This window comes from Sorex araneus, chromosome 2 (assembly GCF_027595985.1).
Source record: "Sorex araneus isolate mSorAra2 chromosome 2, mSorAra2.pri, whole genome shotgun sequence".
Lineage (NCBI taxonomy): Eukaryota > Metazoa > Chordata > Mammalia > Eulipotyphla > Soricidae > Sorex > Sorex araneus.
In genome coordinates, this window is record NC_073303.1 from 15833118 (window position 1) to 15847518 (window position 14401).

Sequence of the window (14401 nt, forward strand, 5' to 3'; positions counted from 1 at the left end):
AGAAGTGATGGATAGATGAAAGAAATAATTCACCTGGTCCCATTTTCTAACATGAAGCCGGTGAGACGATAAATATTAGTAGACCAAAATGCCATGTCATCCAGTCCTCCAAGGAAATAGTCTTGGAATTGTTCCACCAAAAACGGAGATTTTCTTGAATAAGTAGGATAAAGCTACAGTTGAGAGAAAGGAAAGAAGTAAATATAAGGTGTCTCTGTAAACCCCTTTGCCCTGAAATCTTGAATCTTGAAAAGTGAAATCTTTACCTTGGAAATGGCTAATATCTCACCATACCTGTAACATGAAATAAGAATTTTGGTAGTGAGTGTGGTTTCTTCCCCCAAAATGAAGAAAATAATAAATAAAAATATCCACCAGCCCAGACTGGAGCAATAGCACAGTGGGTAGGGCGTTTGCCTTGCATGCGGCCAACCTGGGTTTGATTCCTCCGTCCCTCTCAGAGAGCTCGGCAAGCTACTGAGAGTATCTTGCCCGTACAGCAGAGTCTGGCAAGCTACCCGTGGTGTATTCGATAACAGTAACAACAAGTCTCACAATGGAGACATTACTGGTGCCCGCTCAAGTAAATTGATGAACAACGGGACGACAGTGCTATCCACCAACCCACAATCACTGCCACACCAATTGCTTTGAATATGCAAAGTCCATAAATGCAAATTTTACTTCCAGAAAACAAAATCATGAAGAGCATGGTAAGGAAGTCACATTTGAATAAGGGGCTGAAGAGATACTACAGGGGGTCGGGCACTTGCCTTGCATGCAGTTGACCCAGGTTCAACCCCCAGCATCCCAGAGGGTCTCCTGAGCCCACCAGGACTGACCCCTGAGCAGAGCTGAGTATGGCCCAAATAAAAATAAATAAATAAAATCAAAAATTAAATCAGCCACATATCCTTTTTTGGTAATACTTACAGTTCCAAGAACTGAAGGTAAGAACAGTCAACAATTGCATTATGAGTAATAACTTCACGGCCATAGAGTTGCTTATAAATTTCCAGGAGATCTTTCACAGGCACATACCTGAGGAACACATTAAAGCAAAATATGGATTATTTTGGATTATTTTGATTCTCAAGTTTGATAAGTTTGATAAGTTTGATAAGTTTGATAAGTTTGATAATTACCAGTTAATTGGTAATTATTATGTACCAGACTCCATGCAAAAAGCTCTTATTTATTTAATCCTATCAAAATCCCCAAGTGATTGGAACGATCATATTACCTTTTTATATAAGAAGAAACCGAAGTACAGAAAAGTTCATCTGTCTAGTGATGCAGGATTAAGAGCCAGCATCCTGAGTAAATACTTATGAAGGCACATCCAAAGATTAAATACTATATAGCATAAAGGAGACATTTAATATTGAATCCAAGGAGAGCTTTAAGTGATTCTATTCTTTTCTATTGAACTGTTCTCTAGTTATCATTCTGTATAAAACACCAAAAATGAGCCCTCACTTATATGTCTTAAAGACACCACTTCTGGCAGTGGAAAAAAATTCTAGAGTAAGCATGTGGTTCACCAATAACAATCATCTCTACTTTAAAAAGACATCTTAAGCTATGGCCCCAGGCCGCCCCGGGAGGGGAAAGGTTTTTCTCTCTCGGCCTTTCCTTTCGGCAGCAGTGTGGCAACCGTCATCTTTTAGAGCCCACGAAACAGAGGTACGAGCTTGCAGAGACTCGACTTCTGGCAGAAATTTCTCTGGACTTAATTACTAAAATGCCAGAAATCCAAAGCTGCCCGTCCGCGCGCAACCTCATATGCTCTTCATTCTGAGCAATGAAAAACAAATTATCAAACGATGCCTTTTTGGCAGGTCTGATTGTTGGGGGAAAATTCCAAATAATAATAGTGAGTTTTCTGTTGAAATACTGAATGCAATCAAAGTAAAGAGAGAGTAAAGTGAAAATCATCAGCCACACAGGCGGGGGTAGGGGAGGATGGGAGGTATACTGGGGTTCTTGGTGGTGGAACATATGCACTGGTGAAGGGATGGGTGTTTGATCATTGTATGACTGAGACTTAAACCTGAAAGCTTTGTAACTTTTCTCACGGTGATTCAATAAAAAAAATTTTTTTAATTAAGAACAAATTTTAAAAAGACATCTTAAACATTTGCTTCATACTGAATCATCTTCCATAATCATTACAAAATTCTTAGACTACATCAATTAGGAGCCATCATGAATAAAAAGCTGATTTTTCTTAGAGTGTATCTATAAGAAAGAATTTATAGAAAAGCCCATTTTTTATTTCAGAAGCACATCAAAAGTCCAGGAAATTTTACAAGGTTAAGACACATGCCTAGGAGGGCCAGAATGATAGTATAGTGGGGAGGGCATTTGCCTTGCATGTGGCCAACCTGGGTTCAATCCCGGCATCCCATATAAACAGTCCCCCAAGCACCACCAGGAGTAATTCCTGAGTGCAGAGGCAGGAGTAACTCCTGAGCATCGCTGTGTGTGACCCAAAAAGAAAAAAAAAAAAGACACATGCCTAGCATGCGCCTGACCGGGCTCAATAATCCCCCAGTACCACTGAGAGTGGCCTTGGAGGCCCCCAGCAATGCTATGGGGGCCCAGGTACCCCCAGCACTGACGGGCCCACCCCATATTGCATCCGCAGGTCCTTGCATTGACCCCAATCCCCAGCTCAGTGGCCAAGAATCCCCAGTGGGGCCTCCCGGACACCTGAGCACCACTTGGGATCCCCCCAACTGCCACATCCCCCAACAGAGAGAGAGCACCAGAATGGGTCTCCCAATAAAAATAACTCAAAAGGAGAGACAAAAATATTTTTTCAGATGAATCACCAAGCTAGGCAGAAAGTGAAAATTTTCCAAAGACCAAAAACAAATTGAAAGTGGAAACTTTGGGAGGTAAGCAAATGGGAAAGAGATTTTTGCCTTGACGGAATCTACCAAACCCTGTGGACTGGGAGGTTTGGCTTTATGTTTGTTTGTTTGTTTGTTTGTTTTGGGGTCACACCAGGCGATGCTCAGGGCTTACTCCTGGCTCTTCACTCAGGCATTACTCCTGGTGGTGCGTGGGGGATCATATGGGATACCAGGGATTGGACCCAGTTCAGTTGCATAAAAGGCAGGCGCCCTACTTGCTATACTATCTCTCCAGCCTTTTTATTTTGCTTTTTGATGGCATGTGATTTACAGGAAATAGGAGAGAAGGCACAGGAATGGCAGAGTAGGCCATCTCTGGCAAGACCCCCAGACCAAAGGTCACACACGCCTTCTGCATGAGTGGGACTTAGAAATGAAACCAAGACACACAGACCACTGAAAAACCTGCTTATATTCTCTTGGCAATTGAGAAAGGGAAAAAGACACCTTTCTCTGGAACTGGTGATCACTATCCAGCCCCCCAAACATTTCGTCTTTCGAGCATGCTGGCACAACCGGCGAACGAGAACCCACAGGAGCAAGACCTACATTGCTAGGCGGAAAGTGTCAGAGGCCAGGAAGAGACAGCAACGAACAACTTACACGAGGAACTTTTCAGGTGCAAGCACACTCAAGGTCTAAAAGCCCTCACTTGAGCAACCAATCTTAGAGGGAAATATTTTTTCACAGATTCCCTAGCCGCTAAATTCCTTTTAATTCAAAAAATTTGAAAGCAGATGTCAGAGATGTCTGCACTCCCATTTCAATTGCACTATTCATGGTATCCAAGATAGGAAAACACCTAACCAACCACCATGAACTAATGGATGAAGATGGGAAAGTTTCAGACTAGAAATTTATATATACATGTATGCCTGTGTATTTATATATGGCAGGCATAGTTATATAATATGTAATTATGTATGCTTAGAGCATGCATTTATGAATTTGATAAAGATATTGCAATGTTATTATCACAGTGTTAGCTAACACACCCACCATAAAATAATTTATTTGGTAATAAAAATATTTACGGCAGAGCCTGGCAAGCTACCTGTGGCATACTCGATATGCCAAAAACAGTAACAATGGTCCTTATTCCCCTGATCCTAAAAGAGCCCCCAATACACCATTGGGCTACACTAGCACGAGACAGGGACGAATGAGACATTACTGGCTTCTGCTCAAGCAAATCAATGAACGGGATGACAGTGAGACAGTGATACAGTGATACATATTTTATATATACATATATATATAAATAAGCACACAAGGCTCAACCTTTAACAACATGTTATTGATCTCTTATGGAAGGGCTGAATGGCCCCTGGGTGAAATACAACAATCTTCATACTCTTTCCCCTAAATAAACTTTTTTGGAGCATTTCCAGCAGTTTATTCATAACAAAACAGTACAAAATAAATTATTTCAGTTCTGCTTTGGGGTGGGGGTGGAGTTTCAGGATGAAAACATCCAAAATATGGTGGTGGGAAGGTGTCATGGTGTTGGGATTGGTGTTCGAATATTAAATGTAATCAAATATTGTGAACCACTTTACAAAATAAAAAATAACAAAAAATAAAATAAAATAATAAGTAGCCCTCACTCAGAAGGACTGGTCAATGGCTGGAAGGCACCACAAGGGTATGGAGGGTAGTTAAGATAGAGGAGAATCCAGTAAGACAACATTCGTTGAAATGATCACTCTGGACAAAAACTGACTGTTGAGGGGCTGGAGTGATAGCACAGCGGGTAGGGTGTTTGCCTTGCACGCAGTCGACCTGGGATTGATTCCCAGAATCCCATATGGTCCCCGGAGCACTGCCAGGAGTAATTCCTGAGTGCATGAGCCAGGAGTAACCCCTGAGCATCGCTGGGTGTGATCCCCCCAAAAAAACAAACAAACAAACAAACAAAAACCTGTGTTGAAAGTAGGTAAAGGGATATACATGATAACCTTTCAGCATCTGTATTGCAAACCATAATGCCTAAAATGAGAAAGAGAAAGAAAGAGAAGAGAGATGCCTGCCATAGAGGCAGGTGGAGACGGGGGGTGGGGGGTGGCTTGCAGGGTGGGGTAGAAACTGGGGACACTGGTGCTGGGAAATTGCACTGGTGGAGGGACGGGTGTTGGAACATTGTATGACTGAAACCTAATCATGAACAACTTTGTTTATAACACTCTATCTCATGGTGGTTCAGTAAAAAATTTTTTAAAAAATAAAATAAAGGGCCCTCACTGATGCCTTGCTTCAGTATCATAAGAATACCCCCACCTCTCCAAGGGCAAAGATAACCTGGCCCCTGAACATGCAATACACAAAGGAGCTGATGATCAACTGCAGGTGCAGAAGGACTGTCTACATGACCTAGTTCATCCCGACTTTACCCTTATTTTATTATGAAATATCCAGAGAGGGGCTGGAAAGATAGTTTAGAGGGTAGGGCATGAAGTTTTCATGCAGATGAACTGGGTTCTGTCCCCAGCACCCCTCAAGTCCCTTCAGGAGTGATCCCTAAGCCCAGAGTCAAAAGTAAATTCTGAGCACAGCCAGGTATGGACAAGAAACCAATAACAATATCAAAAAACCCAGTTAATGCCTCTGTAAGACCAACCAGCTAGGGTCTCTCCTTAGGCTGACTTTCTTTTGCTCCTGTAAATCTTTCAATAAAAGGCTTATTTTTTTTTTTGGTTGGCGGGGGGTGGGGGGTGGGGGGGCGGGGGGTCAGGGTCAGTCACAACTAGCGGTGCTCAGCGGTTACTCCTGGCTCTGCACTCAGGAATTATGCCTAGTGATGCCTCGGGGACCATATGGGATGTTGGGGATCGAAACCTGGCTGGTTGTGGGTCAGTTGCGGGTCAGTTGCTGTTCTATCACTCTGACACAGAAAAGGTTCATTCTTGAACCCTGTCCCCTTCATGACTTCGCACCTAGGAGAGCATATGGGCCCCATTCTGCTACGATGCCATCACTGCAGTCAGAATAACTTTAGGTTGAACATAGCGGGTGGTCCTGGGTTAAGCTTTGCATGAGACAATGTTGCCAAAAGTCCTAGTGCAACTGCTCTCTAGATACTCTGTGATTCTAAGCGAAATCCCAAAGTCTTTCCTGGAACATGACAATTTCATTTGAAGGAGCCAAAGCAATATTACAGGCATGCTACCTTTGGAGGAAGGAGACAGGCTGGATGAACTGTCCTGACAGAGGTTAAGAGTCTGTGTTCATAGGAACATTTTGTGTCAAGCTAAACCACCACTACAAACATGTCCATGAACCACAGACAGACTTGTTTATTCTGACATCCCCACTCAATGAAGGACTATTTACTACTCTATTCAGTGAGGAAAATGAATGACTTGCTGACGAATATATCATCTGTATGACTACAACTCTCTATGAAGTCATATCTGTATGACTGTATTATTCTGTTTTTGTTTTGGCCACATCTATGCCCAGGGCTGACTCCAGGCTCTATGCTCAGAGATCACTCCTGGCAGTGCTCAGGGCACCATATGCAATGTTGGAGCTCTAACCTGGGTCAAACACGTGAAAGGCAAGTACCTGAACCCCTATACCATCTCTCCAGCCCCTCAGGAACATAAACTCGAGGAGGTAAATGTGCAGAACACCTTATGTGTGATTCTGTTGTCTTACATTTTTGTTTACAATTTTTTTTTTGCTTTTTGGGTCACACCTGGCGATGCACAGGGGTCACTCCTGGCTCATGCACTCAGGAATCACCCCTGGCGGTGCTCAGGGGACCATATGGGATGCTGGGATTCGAACCTGGGTCGGCCACGTGCAAGGCAAATGCCCTACCCGCTGTGCTATCACTCCAGCCCCGCTTTGTTTACAATTTTTACTGATCATAATTTTCTCAGAAATTCTTAGGCTCCATGGGACTGGAGAGATAGTACAACAGGTAAAGCATTTATCTTGCATGGGGCCAAGCCCGTTTGAATCTCCAGTCCCAGATATACTCCCCCAGAACCACCGGGAATGGTCCTGGAGCACAGAGCCCAAAGTTAGACCTGAGCACTGCTGGGTGTCACTGACCTAAACAAAAACAAAATTCTTATACTCCATCTGAGTTTTTCCTCTTTTCCAGTAAATTTTTACCCATATTATGGAAATAGGCTTTGGATTTATAAAGAAGAATGAGTGAGAGAGGAGCATCCCACAAATCAGTCTTTATAAGGACAAACACCAGCCAATGTTCTCAGCCAAGTCTGGGAGGGATCTCAGAAGAGTTGTGGGGTAGGGTAGATGCAAGGGGTGCGACTCAGCATATAGAAGGCAAGGGTTGGGGAGTTTGGGCTAGGGCTTGCTATTTCTATTTCCTGACTCTTCATAAGGATAAGTCCATTGCATTCTATCACGTAGAGAGAAAAACAACATAATATTCTGAATATGGGTTCAATCATGTGTCAAAAGACTATGGAGAGGGGCCGGAGCGATAGCACAGCGGGTAGGGCGTTTGCCTTGCACGCGGCCGACCCGGGTTCGATCCCCGGCATCCCATATGGTCCCCCAAGCACCGCCAGGAGTAATTCCTGAGTGCAAAGCCAGGAGTAACCCCTGAGCATCGCTGGGTGTGACCCAAAAAAAGCAAAAAAAAAAATAAAATAAAATAAATAAAGTGTTCTAAAAAAAAAAAAAAAGACTATGGAGAAAGGCAACAAAATGAGTAGCAGGAAACACAGGTGGTGGTGTCCCCCAGGGGGAGATAAAAGAGCTGCAGAAGAAAAAGTCAGGAGTGCCAGATGCCAATCTAGCTATTTCCTAAGTAGTGCGGTAGCTCCTCAGCTGTGCATCGTCAGATTTTTAAAGAAATATAAATTAATATTCTTCTGTCTGTTCACTGGTGCAGTACCAGGGATGGAATCAGGGTTGGCCACATGCAAGGCCAGTGCTTGACCCCTGCACTCCGCCCCAAACAATGAAATCTTTTCAAGAATTCCAACCTGAAACCTCACTTTCCAAACTTTCCAAGCGCATCAGACTTTTGATTACGTTGGAAATGACATTTTCTAAGAAAACCAAAGGAAATGAAGTGGCCAACTCCTAAGGAGGATTTACACCTCAGAGGTTTAAATAGACATTGCTCTTACCAGTGCCTGGAGAGGTAATTATGGTTAAATTCAGACTGACTCAGCACATCTCCTCCTAGGATATGAAAAAATAATAAATTATATTAAATTTGTGCCAGGTGGATTCATGACCACACAAAGTGTTCTTCAAAACTAATTTACATATTCCAGATGTTCTTTATATGTACTTAAAATATGGCGGTGGGGGGGGAGTTTGGGGGCTACATGCAGAGGTATTCAAGGTTTACTGCTGATTTACTCTGTGCTCAGAGATCACTCCTGGCAGGGCCCAGGTACCATATACAGTGCTGGGGAGAGAACCAAGGTCTGCCGTGTGCGAAACAAGCATCTTAGCTACTGCACTATCGCTCCAAAGCCTCACTCTTTATATTTTCATATGTTGAATTGTTTTAGTCACAGACACATCTTTAAGAAAAACTCATCATTTAAGGTTGATATTATAGAGGAGCAATGCTCAGGAGTCCTTCTGCAGCCCTTTGGGCCATGTCTCTGGCCCCAAAGATGTGGTTTTTGTTGCCATTCTGGACCCACACAACATGGCACCCATGTCCTCTGTGAACTGAGCTGCGGGCTCCATCCAACAAATTGTTTCCTACTTTAAAGAAAGATGGGCAGGGACTGGAGTGATAGCACAGTGGGTAGGGTGTTTGCCTTGCATGCAGCAGACCCGGGTTCGATTTCCAGCATCCCATATGGTCCCCTGAGCACTGCCAGGAGTAATTCCTGAGTGCAGAGGCAGGAGTAACCCCTGTGCATCACCAGGTGTGACCCAAACAGCATAAAAAAAAAAGAAAAATGGGCAATAAGTGTTCTTACAAAGAAACATCTCTCGCCATCTAGTTTGTATCTCTAAATATCATTTACTACAGAAAAAAAAGGCAGGTATTACCAATTTAAAGGGTTAGGAGAAACTCAGTAATGAACTTTAATCTGATACTAAAGGAAAGCTTATGCCACAAGCCTATATCAAAATGTGACTTTTGGCAATAACTACATGCATCATTTTTCATCTTTATGATCAAACGAGTTTACCTGTATTGTAAACAAGATGGATATTAGCATAGAAGATAGGTAAGTATAAACTGCTAATGGTACAGGATAAAAAACATTTTCTATTACAATAGTGGCTTCATTACAAGTAAAAGCAGAAAGAAAAGTTGAGCAATGTCAACCAGCAGTACCAAAGTCACCAGTTGAATGTGCCTCTGAATAGGAGCCGTGAAAATCAATCTGAGGGGGAAAAGTCAAATAAAAGAAAGTCAGTCTGAGAAAGAAAAAGAATCTTCTGGAATATATCTCACAGCAAAGCCCAAATTCCAACCCCACATTCAAACGAGCTGTGAGCTAGTAACCACCCCACCACACTGCTGAGGATTCCTTGACAAATGAACTCAAATGAACTCAATTTTCAGAGGTGCGTTTCATTTTATCATGATACCACTTCATTTGTTTAAATTGTGTATGTTGGCAGCTGCGGTGTTCACCCTTAATATGGGCAAACAGGTATAAAATGTCAGCCACAGGGACATTTGCCCCCAAAGTCATGGGGCTCCCAGCTTATGGCACTAACATTTCTGAGTGACCACCGGAGACCCCCGGAACCAAGTCACAGGTCTCAATGTGAAGAATGGGCCTTTTTCATAGGGAAAAGGAAAGCAAAATACATGAAACTATTCCTATGAAACATGACCAAGTAGGGGCCAGAGAGAAAGCTCAGGTTTCGCATGAACCAGGCCTGAATTTGACCTCCAGCTCCATATGACCTCTGAACCCCACCGGGGATAGCCCTGGAGACCTCCCAACACTGCGGCACCCCCATCACCAGGCCCAAGCATGACACCATCTGGCCCAGCTGGCCAAGTTATTGCCGGGAGTAGCCCCCCGCCCTACACACCCGCCTTCCACCCCACCATGTTCCCTGGAATGGCTTGGGAGTTGCTTTGCAAAGACATAAGTGATTCGGCTGAAGGAGGCCGCTGAGCAGCTGAGCCGAGGCTTTGCGTGCAGGAGGCCGGAGGTTGGATTTCTAGGATCCAGAACCTACCCAGGACTAAGGAGACTGATGGGAATGACAAGGAAAAGTTGGGACCCTCCCAAATCCCACTTTGCAACAAGGAATCGTTTGTACGTGACAGCGGGCAAGGCCCACGTTTCCATTGCCTTCCCAGGAGTCTGTTTTCTGAGGAAGCCTGTCCTCCCACCCCCTAAAAGCGGCGTCCCGAACACCAGACACTCACAGCGCCCATGGTCTGGAGGAACCCTTGCTCGATGCCCAGGCTGTGCCAGCTCACATCTGCTACCATGTGGGAGGTAATTCCGAACAGGAAAGCCACCAGTTTCTCTGTGTCCTGCCAAGCAAAACAAATCGGATTCACACTTGTTAGCATGTTTTTTTTTATTTTTAATTTTATTGAATCACCATGAGATAGTTACAAGCTTTCATGTTTGGGTTACAATCTACAATCTCACAATGATCAAACATCCATCCCTCCACCAGTGCACATTCCCAACCACCAATACCCCCTTTCCCACCCTCCCCCTGCCTCCATGGCAGACAGTATTCCCCATACTCTCTCTCTACTTTTGGGCATTATGGCTTGCAACACAGACACTGAGAGCTTATCATGTTTGTTCCATTATCTACTTTTGGCATGCATCTCCCATCCCAACTGGTTCCTCCAGCCATCATTTCCTTAGTGATCCCTTCTCTATTCCATCTGCCTTGTCTCCTCTGCTCATGAAGCAGTCTTCCAGCTATGGGGCAATCCCCCTGGCCCTTGTATCTACTGTCCTTGGGTGTCCTTGCCTCATGTGATGTTATTCTACACTCCACAAATGAGTGCAGTCCCTCTATGTCTGTCCCTCTCTTTCTGACTCATTTCACTTAGCATGATACTCTCCATGTCTATCCACTTATAAGCAAATTTCATGACTTCATCTCTCCTAACAGCTGCATAGTATTCCATTGTGTAGATGTACCGAAGTTTCTTTGGCATGTTATTATACCAGCGATCCTAGCAGCTGAATAGATTGTTCAGAGGGCTTCACACGTGGGAGGCCCAGGTCTAATCCCCAGCCCCATATGGTCCCCTCAGCACCCCTGGAAGAGAACCCTAAGCATCACCCCACACATACACCCCCCCAAAAAAAAAACCAACTACAACCCTTTGAGAAATATTTTTAAGAGTATGGATCCATTTCTGCTATTAAGACTTCACAAAAGGGACCAGAGTGATAGTGTAGCGGGGTGGGCATTTGTCAACCAGTCAACCAGTCAACCCAGGTTTGATCCCTGGCAATCCCATACAGTTCCCTAAGCACTGCCAGGAATAATTCCTGAGGGCAGAGCCAGGAGTAACTCCTGAGCATCACCGAGTGTGACCCAAAAAAATAAAAAAATCAATCAATAAATAAAATCTTTTTAAAATCAGGAGGTATTTTACAGCCCCCAGACACCATACACAACATAAGGAGCTTTTAAATGTTTTACAGAGCCTGGGGCCAGTGCCTTAGTACAGCAGGTACTTGTTTGGCACATGGCCAACCTGGGTTCGATCTCTGGTATCCCATATGGTCCTCCATGGCCACCAGGGGTGATGCCTGAGTGCAGAGACAGCAGGAGTAACCCCTGAGCATTGCCAAGTGTAGCCCCCAAACAAACAAACATTTTGCAGGGCCTAGGAAGTGCTTTCAGATTAATTCCTATTTGACCAAATGACTTAATCCAAACTTTAAAAAAATAATGGCAAAATCAATGTGCCAAGTTTACGATGGGGGGATATGACGGTGAGTCTGGGTTGGGTGAGGGGTCCGGGTACAAAGCAGGGCTGGGGGTGGGTTCTCGTGTAGGCACAGAGGGTCACGCCTACCTTGTCCCAGGGCAGAGGGTAGTTCTCACGGATGTAATGAACACTAGCGTTAAGAAACGGCGTCCAGTGAGTGCTCTCCGACACATCGTGGAATCTCCCTGACAAAACAAAAACAGGCCTGAGGAGCCCTTCCAGACTGGTCCCTGCTCTCTCCTCCTTCCCTCCAGGATTCTTCAGACATTCAAAGAAGTCCCTGCAACAGCAGAGGCAACGGAAGTGTATGCAGAAGACTTCCGGTTATCTGGGCCAGACAGGATTGAAGGTTTTCAATGTCTGCATCCAGAAACCAAGGGTAAGGGGCAGTTTGTTTGTATGTGTTTGAGTCTCACTCTCTCTCTCTCTCTCTCTCTCTCTCTCTCTCTCTCTCTCTCTCTCTCTCTCTCTCTCTCTGCGTGTGTGTCTGTCTCTCTTTTTGTCTCTCTGTCTCTGTCTCTGTCTCTCTGTCTCTGTCTCTGCCTCTCTGTCTCTCTGTCTCTGTCTCTGTCTCTCTGTCTGTCTCTCTCTCTCTGTTTTATTTTATTTTGCTTTTTGGGCCACACCCGGCATGCTCAGGGATTACTCCTGGCTCTGCACTCAGGGATTACTCCTGGTTCTGCACTCAGGAATCACTCCTGAGAGGGCTCGGGGAACCCTAGGGGATGCTGGGGATCAAACCCAGATAGGCCACATGCAAGACAAATACCTTCCCCACTGTACTAACACTTAGGCCCCTGTGTTTGAATCTCTTTACCCATCAGCAACTAAGACCCATCCATGGACGAGTAGATATAGAAGAAAGATATGTACAGTGGGATCGGTTTGTGTCTCTTCCCAGTTAGCACAGAAGACAGAAGCAGATACTCCCAAGACTTTCGAGCATTTACTTTTATTACTGTTTTAATGGCACAGGCCCAGAGTCTGTTTGACCCGTGCGGACTCTGAGTGAGTGGAGACGTGTCCAGGCAGCGCTTGGCTCCCCCAAAAGGTGAGGACAGGGGCTGGTGTCTGTTCTACACCCTCAAGAGATGGGCATTTTTCATGGATGTCAAATGTGATGGGAGTGACCAAAAAAAACTGGGGAGGAGGTATAAAATTTTTATGCTGCTGCTAAAATAAATACTGTTGGGGCTGGAGCAATAACACAGCAGGGAGGGTATTTGTCTTGCAGGTAGCTGACCCAGGTTCGATTCCCAGCATCCCATATGGTCCCCTGAGCACCACTAGGAGTAATTCCTGAGTGCATGCATGAGCCAGGAATAAGCCCTGTGCATCGCTGGGTGTGACCCAAAAAGCAAAATAAAATAAAATAGAATTTAAAAAGGAATAAAATAAAATAAAATAAATACTGTTTATCCAATGCTGTCATTGGCTTTTCTGAAAATCATTTTCAAAGGGCTTGTAACTCAGAGATTTGCCTCATCTCAACCGTTTTCCTAGAGATAAAACTTATCATTCCCATTTTTTACAAACTATGTAAAAATCTGGAGTTCCGTGGCAAAGCGGCAGCTCTTCTTACAAGTGTCCATTGACCTGAATGTTGGGATTAAGTAAACTCACTGTTCTTTCTGCAGGTCTCCAGAGCAGAAACAATGGCACCCTCTGTGACCCCATGCTGAGTCCGAGGTTGGCGGGCCAGCTAGAGGTCACCCCAGTCTACTTAGTTATTGCCGGCTTAAGCTCCTTGTCCTTGTAATTATAGAATTTAATTCAGCGTTAGATAAAATACCATGAGTTGATGCCCAGAAGTGGAGCGAGAGTAAGAGGAAAGGTGCCTGCCACAGAGGCAGGGGGTGGGGAGGGAGGGGGGTGGCAGGAGGGAAACGGGGACATGGGTGGTGGGTGTTCAAACACTGTATGACTGTAACTCAATCATGAAAGCTTTGTAACTATAGCTATGGTGACTCAATTAAAAAGTAAATGAAAATAAAATTAAACACCATGAGTATAGAAACAAAGAGTTCGCTATAACGCCATGAAGTAAAGCGCTTCCAAATGAGCCTTGGAAGTGAGTCCCCGCCGGGAGCTGGAGCCATAGCACAGCGGGTAGGGCATTTGCCTTGCACGCGACCGACCCGGGTTCAATTCCCAGCATCCCATATGGTCCCCTGAGCACGGCCAGGGGTAATTCCTGACTGCAGAGCCAGGAGTAACCCCTGATGCATCGCCGGGTGTGACTCAAAAAGCAAAAAAAAAAAAAAAAAAAAAAAAGAAGTGAGTCCCCGCCAAATCTTCTCACGTAGGCCCATCTGGGCTGACAACTCTGGGGCTTTCTCTGAACGGAAACAGGCAGGGCCCTGCCCAGCACAGCATTCCGGAACTACACCCGACACCCTCCCACACAGAAAGGGCCTGGTTCCACGGCTAATCTCAGAAAGAATGCATCATCAGCGATAGTACAGCGAGGAGGGCGTTTGCCTTGCACGCAGCTGACCTGAGTTCAATCCCTGGCATCCTATATGGTCACCCCAGCACTGCCAGTGCCAGGAACCAATGCCTGGGAACCGCCAGGAACCAATGC

At 44.8% G+C, this 14401-nt stretch overlaps 1 protein-coding gene across 4 annotated transcripts in view; it reads right to left on the reverse strand.

Annotated features, from left to right (window-relative positions):
* Positions 1-14401, reverse strand: part of GPLD1 (glycosylphosphatidylinositol specific phospholipase D1) — a 65330-nt gene that overhangs the window by 36015 nt on the left and 14914 nt on the right. For all 4 annotated transcript variants that reach the window (XM_055129472.1, XM_055129471.1, XM_055129475.1 and 1 more), the window contains 7 exons: positions 11905-12002; positions 10273-10383; positions 9217-9265; positions 8036-8090; positions 934-1041; positions 267-294; positions 34-173 (listed from right to left, as the gene is read on the reverse strand). In XM_055129472.1, coding sequence (XP_054985447.1) covers positions 34-173; positions 267-294; positions 934-1041; positions 8036-8090; positions 9217-9265; positions 10273-10383; positions 11905-12002 — 589 coding nt within the window. The remainder of the gene's footprint in view (positions 1-33; positions 174-266; positions 295-933; positions 1042-8035; positions 8091-9216; positions 9266-10272; positions 10384-11904; positions 12003-14401) is intronic.